At 49.6% G+C, this 6545-nt stretch overlaps 1 protein-coding gene across 1 annotated transcript; it reads right to left on the reverse strand.

The window, feature by feature from the left end:
• Window positions 1-786: 786 nt before the first annotated feature.
• On the reverse strand, window positions 787-1728 carry LOC102819358 (olfactory receptor 2F1-like). Its single transcript, XM_006861281.1, has one exon. It carries the CDS (start codon window positions 1726-1728, stop codon window positions 787-789), a length of 942 nt encoding a protein of 313 aa, XP_006861343.1.
• Between the last annotated feature and the right edge of the window lie 4817 nt (window positions 1729-6545).

Below are 6545 nucleotides of genomic sequence, written 5' to 3' on the forward strand. Positions count from 1 at the left end.
TTTTCCACTACCCATAAAGAGGGTGGAGTCCTTGTGGTGTAGTGAGCTAATATGCTGGACTGCAAAGTCGGTTTGAACCACACGGTCAGCTCCTTGGAAACCCTATACAGGGTTGCTATGGGTCAGAACCAACTGGACAGCACTTAACAACAACAACAACAAAGAGGGTAGTGGATTGGCTCCCTAAGATAAGCATATGACTGAAACCCACCAGTTGGCGGGGAGCTGGAGAGAGCTGAGCATCCTGCTCCTGCAGAGATGCAATCCTCAAGAATACGTCACAGTGTGATGTCAAGTCTCCCGGATACACGTGCATATACTCACACTTACCACACACCGCATACATGCTCACCAAATCATGCACACACTCACAGGTACACACATTCACATAATGCACACATTCACACACTTGCACACACACATTCAAACTAAAATTCAGACACATATCTTCATTCACACACTCACACATCCACACGTGCACATTTGCACATACCATGCACACTCACATTCATGTATGCACACTCTCTCACACACACAAAGGTACACACACCCAGATACACTCTCATGCTCACACTCATGTACACACACAAACTCACACATGCATGCACACACACACCTACATGTGCACACTCACATGTGCACACTCATGCACACACGTGTACACTCATGCACACACTCACATACATTCACACCCACACCCACAGGTGCACACTCACATGCACTTCCACACACCCGGGCACACTCACACGCTGGCACTCGTGCCCCGGCCGTCACCACAACCGTTCTCTAACGCCCGAGCCGGGGGTTCCTGCCGAGGAGCCGGCTCAGCGCTGCCTTCATGTCCTGGTTGCGTAGACTGTAGATGAGTGGGTTCAGGAGCGGCGTCACCACGGCGTAAAAGAGCACCACCATCTTGTCCTGCTCCGCCGAGGCAGCCGAGTGGGGCTGCAGGTAGGTGAAGAGGGCCATCCCGTAGGACATAGAGACCACGGCCAGGTGGGAGGCACAGGTCCCAAAGGCCTTGCGGCGTCCCTGGCTGGAGCGGATACGCAGGATGGCGGCTGCAATGTGGGTGTAAGAGAGGGACACCAGGCAGCAGGGCACCAGCAGCACCACGATGCTGGAGACCACGATGACCAGCTGGTTGAGGGTGGTGTCCACACAGGCCAGGCGGACCAGCGCCAGCGTCTCACAGGCCACGTGATTGAGCACGTTGCGCCCGCAGGTGGGCAGGCTCATGGTGATGGCTGTCTCCACGGCCGAATTCGCCAGGCCTACCAGCCAGCACACGGCCACCAGCACCACGCAGAGCCTCAGGCTCATCACTGTAATATACCACAGAGGATCACAGATGGCCACGTAGCGGTCATAGGCCATGGCGGCCAGCAGCAGGTACTCAGTACCCCCGAGGGCCAGGGAGAAGAAGAGCTGGAGCCCACACCGTCTGAAGGAGATGGTCTTCCTTTCTTGGAGAAAGTGCACCAGCATCTGGGGGACCCCACTGGTGGTGTACCCGATGTCCACGATGGAGAGGTGGCTCAGGAAGAAGTACATGGGCAGGTGGAGACGCCTGTCCAGCCCGGTCAGGAGGACAATGAGCCCGTTGCCCAGCAGGGTCAGCAGGTAGGTGGCCCCAAAGAGGATGAAGAGTCCAGCCTGAGCCTGCTGGTCCCTGGAGAGGCCCACGAGGACAAAGTCACTCACCCAAGTCAGGTTGTCCCTCCTCATGGGACACGTAGGCCAGGCTGTGGAGAGGTGGGGAGTCAAATGAATCCACCAAAGCCCACCATGGTGGGCAGGAGGTAGAGCTGGAGTTGGGTCACTGACCCCAAGCTCCTTTGCCTAGCTGGCCTGGGGAGAGGCTGGTGAGAGACATTGGTTGGGATACTTCAGTGTTTCACACTCAACTATGAGATTTCAAAGATGAAGTCCTGTCTTGGTCATCTTTTGATACTTAGGACTGATTCCCAATAGAATGAGACATTCACGCTTTAGTGGTAGAATTTTCTCACCTTGCAGGGTTGATTTCTGGCCAGTGCACCTTCACGTATGGCCACCTGTCAGTGGAGGCTTGAATGGGTGTGAGGCAAACATCCCAACTGAGAGGTACTAGGAAGAAAAGTCTGGTGATCTAGTGCCAAAAAAAATCCGCCAGTGAAAACCATTTGGAGCACAATAGTTCACTCCGCAACCCGTCACCGGCTGGTGCAGGGCCAGGCAGGGTTTTGTTCCAATGTGTGCGTGGTCTCTGAGGGGTGGGGGCTGACACAGCTAGCGACAATTGCCCTTCTCCTCTAGGAGGTGACCTTCAAGGAGTGAGAACAACAGAGAAGGGAAGCAAGAGAAAATGATGAGAGGGAGCAAACAAAAGTGGAAGAAAAGCTAAGGGAAGGAGAGAAAGAAACAGGTCAGAGGGGACAGCGGTAGATCAAGTACTGATCAGACACTTGAGAACATGTGAGGGGCTCTGGGGTCCTGGGTCCCCTTCCTGAAAGGATGACTCAGCTGCTGCTCACACTGCAGGTGGTTTCGGGTGAGGTCCCTTTGACCTCATTTCCTCCACCAGTCAGGAGAAAGTTAAATTCGCCCATTCCATGCTGGGAATTGGGCGGGACCTGGGGAGCTGTCTGAACAAGAAAGAGTTGAATGGGTGTCCTCCTTCCTGGTTTCTTCCCATTTAACCAGGGACAGAGATTAAATTAATAATGACAGAAAATTAATTAAGTGTGATTGTGCTAAGTGCGCTGAAGGAGAGGAACAAGGTCAGTGCGTGGCTAATTAAATTTGGCACTTTGTAATTACATTACCACTGGAGTTATGCCCTCCTCCTCAATAACACGCATTTTGGAGAGTCAGCTGCAGACATTTGTTGAAACATCTAAATGAATGGTTAACAGAATGATGCCGTGAATGCCACTGGAAGCCAGCGACACCTCAGGTGACCCTGGAGTCTGAAGGGACTCAGCTCCGCCACTTCCCGGACAGAATGATCTCTTTTCTCAGCTGAAGTTGTCCTGGGTCAGCCCCCGCCCGCCCGACGTGCCATCCAGTCTTCTGTACAAAGAGAAGTACATGCAGCCCACCTGCTGCCAAGGGGTCGAGATTCAGACTCATTACAACCCTGCAGGAGAGAGAACAGCTCCACAGGGTTTCCGAGACTCCAAGTCTTTACGGGAGCAGACAGGCTCATCTCTTTTCCTGTGGAGTGGCTGGTGGGCTCAAACTACCAACCTTTTGGTTCATGGTCCTGCATTTAACCCGTGTCACCACCACGGCTCCTTTAAGATTCCGTCAGTTTTTCTTAATCAAGACATAATCTCTAAAAATACCTCCAGTTCTAAAAATACTTGGCTAGTGATTTCACTCATTCGCTTATTTACAACATCTATGTGTACATTTATACTTCAGAGGGGCCAGTCCCTGGAGAAGGACATCCTGCTTGGTAAAGTGGACGGTCAGCAACGAAGAGGAAGACCCCAGCGAGGCAGACTGGCACAGTGGCAGCAGCAACGGGCTCAAGCTTCACCGCAATCGTGAGATTGGCACAGGACAGGGCAGTGTTTCTTGACGATACCTAACAACAACAATTAGGGTTCTGTTTTTAAAAAAGATCCAGCGCTTGGTTCTAACTCATTAAAGATTCATTTCAGATTCAACATCGTGAGTGTGGGGGAGCATTTCAGCCTTTTTTTGCATGTATTTTCAAGAAAAAGGGTTGGGGGAAAACCCTACACAAAGATTAAAGAATTCATCATTCTAATATTAGAAATGAAGACTGTTGACATCTATTCAAAATGTGGATGGCAGTATCAATATATATAGAAGCCAAATGTTTCTTCATCTTTTGAAAATCTATTTTATTTTTTCCCCAAGATAGTCTGGAAAGCATTACCAATCCTTACCTTGGTAACATTGGACTTTGAAAACACAACAGCGTATATCTATGCATGTATCAGGGACCATGCTAATTATAGAAACCCTGCTGAAGTAGGGTGAAGAACTAGGGTGGGGCCCACCTGTGTCCTGGGGGCTCCCATGTTCTGCCCATGTACTGTGTGAGCTCAGTACAGCAGGGTGGTGATGTGAGGCGGAGCCAACTCTGTGGAGCTTAACAACAGTGTTAGACCACCAACTGGTGTTATTCATAGGTAGTCTGTTTCTTAGTGTTTGGGGATAATTCGAGAATTTCATTCCATTTCACTCATGAGTTCTTCCTGAGCACTGGTATCAGCTGGCCCAGGAGTGGGGTTGGGGGGATGGATGGTGAAGAGGAGCAGGAAGAGGGTGAGGATGAGTCATGGTGACCTCACAGAGGAGCTTCAGAGGAAGCTGGGGCACCCAGACCAATCACTGGACAAACCATGCCCAACTGTGTAAATAGCCAGCGAGACTTGTACCAACACAGCAGAAGCCAAGAAATCACCCACGCATTTGCTTCTTGGAAAAGGAGATGGGGTTGAAATATACTTATGTTGGTAGTGAGGAGACCAGACCTGGTTTCCATCTGCCTGTATCAACACGTCATCTAAGCATCGCTGGGTGTCTCGTTAAACTTTTGAGATGCAGTAATCTTCATCTGCAGAATGAGCAAACTAGATTAGGTAAGCACCAGGTTTCCTTCCAGCTCTAGAGAAGGAATCCTATTGCCATAATTGAATATACATAAACTTTAGTTTTAAATGACGGTGGTGATATGCCATGGGGTTGGTTCCGACTCTTAGCATCCCTGCACAGCGTTTCTGAGGCTGTAAATCTTTGCAAGAGCAGAAAGCCTCATTGTTCTCCTGTGGAGCATCTGGTAGATTTGAACTACTGACCTTGCAGTTAGCAGGCCAATGTGTAAGTAACTCAATATGCTAGCAGCACTCCTTTAAAATGACAGAAAAAAGAAAAAAAAAATTATTTGGATTTTAACCACTCTAAGCAAGCCCAGGCTGTAGGCAATAAGATAGACTATATCAGGGGGGTTCATCCTCAAAGACTTCACATCACACATTGCAACAGCTTGGGAACTGCCAAGGAGTGGGGCCATGGTGGGTTGCAAACCCCAGACTAGGGAATGAGACAAGGGGTCACATCCAAAGAAATGGGGGGACCTCGTGGGTCAAAACTGAGAGACTTGCAGCCAGCCTTCTGATTAGGGAGCCTCCTACAAAGACTGTTCCAGGGAACTCCTCAAATGGGATGAGTCACACACTTTGTACCCACCAGATTAGGAAGCAAACGTTTCTCATCTACAGGCTTTATGACTTCTTGCTAGCTGAAGACAGTCACTATCCCTTTTTTCAGGAAAAGACAGGGTCTGTATCTATCTATAAGGAACCCTGCTGGTGCAGTGGTTAAGTGGTCGGCTGCTAACCAAAAGGTGGGTGGTTTGAGCTCACCAGTTGCTTTGCAGGAGAGTGCTAAGGCAGTTTGCTTCTATGAAGAATGTTGTTGTTGCTAAGGGCCGTCAAGTTGCTTCCGACTCATAGTGACTCAGTATAGGGTTTCTGACAAGGGCTGGTGGGTTTGAACCACTAACCTTGAGCTTAGCAGCCCAGTGCTTCTCCTACAGTGCCACATCAGGGCTCCATAAAGATGTTGTTGCTATTAGTAAGTGTTGTTGAGTCAGTTCTGACCCTACATAGGGTTTCCGAGGAGTGGCTGGTGGGTTTGAACCGCTGATCTTGTGGTTATCAGTCCAGTGCTTATATGACAGCACCACACTAGGACTACAGCCCAGAAAATGCTATGAAGACAGTTTCACTCTGTTCTGTAGGGTAGCTGGAGTCCTGGTGTGGCGCTGTGGGCTAACACGCTGGACTACAAAATCAAAATGCTAGACTGCAACCTTAAATGGCAAGGTTGGCGGTTCAAGCTCACCAGCCGCTCCTCAGAAACCCTATACAGGCTCACTATGGGTCAAAACTTACTCGATGGCACTTAATAACAACACAGCAAAGCTAGGAACCAGAATAGATTTTGATGTGTAACTATGGCTCTTGTTTTAAACCCAACCCTTTTGTATTCCTTCTTCTGATCTTCAACAGAGTGCAAATTCCTTGAGGCCAAGAACTTTAGAGCCCTCTGCCTTTTACCCCCCACTCTTAGTTCCTTGCAGGAATGTCTGCATACACTGAACACTTCAGCTGGTACTGCCGTCCTGGCAACTAGTCCCACTAAAGACTCTACTGAAGGGCTCATCAGCAATGCAGCTTCTAGATCCTCAGAGGAAGCTACGTTTCCCCCAATACACTGTGCCATGGAGGATCCCAGGACAGTCCCAGCTGCTCCCTAGGATCTGGGCTCCATCAGATCAGACCTTTACTGTGGGGGCTCTTCAGGCTGAGTGCTCACCTCACACACAGGACTCACTGTGAGGAGGTGGGGCCACATCTCTCAGGAAGTCTTTGGAGACGTTGAGAAGTTGTCCATCCTCTTCCTGGTGATGGAGATTTTACTTTGTCAATCTTGGTTGATAACCTTTCAGAACAACAGGATTCCCCAGAGGGCAATTACCTGCTCTTGGTTTGTATTTTTACTTATTCTTCTCTCAGCTACTT

Source organism: Chrysochloris asiatica, unplaced genomic scaffold (assembly GCF_000296735.1).
Source record: "Chrysochloris asiatica unplaced genomic scaffold, ChrAsi1.0 scaffold00041, whole genome shotgun sequence".
In the NCBI taxonomy this organism is placed as follows: domain Eukaryota; kingdom Metazoa; phylum Chordata; class Mammalia; order Afrosoricida; family Chrysochloridae; genus Chrysochloris; species Chrysochloris asiatica.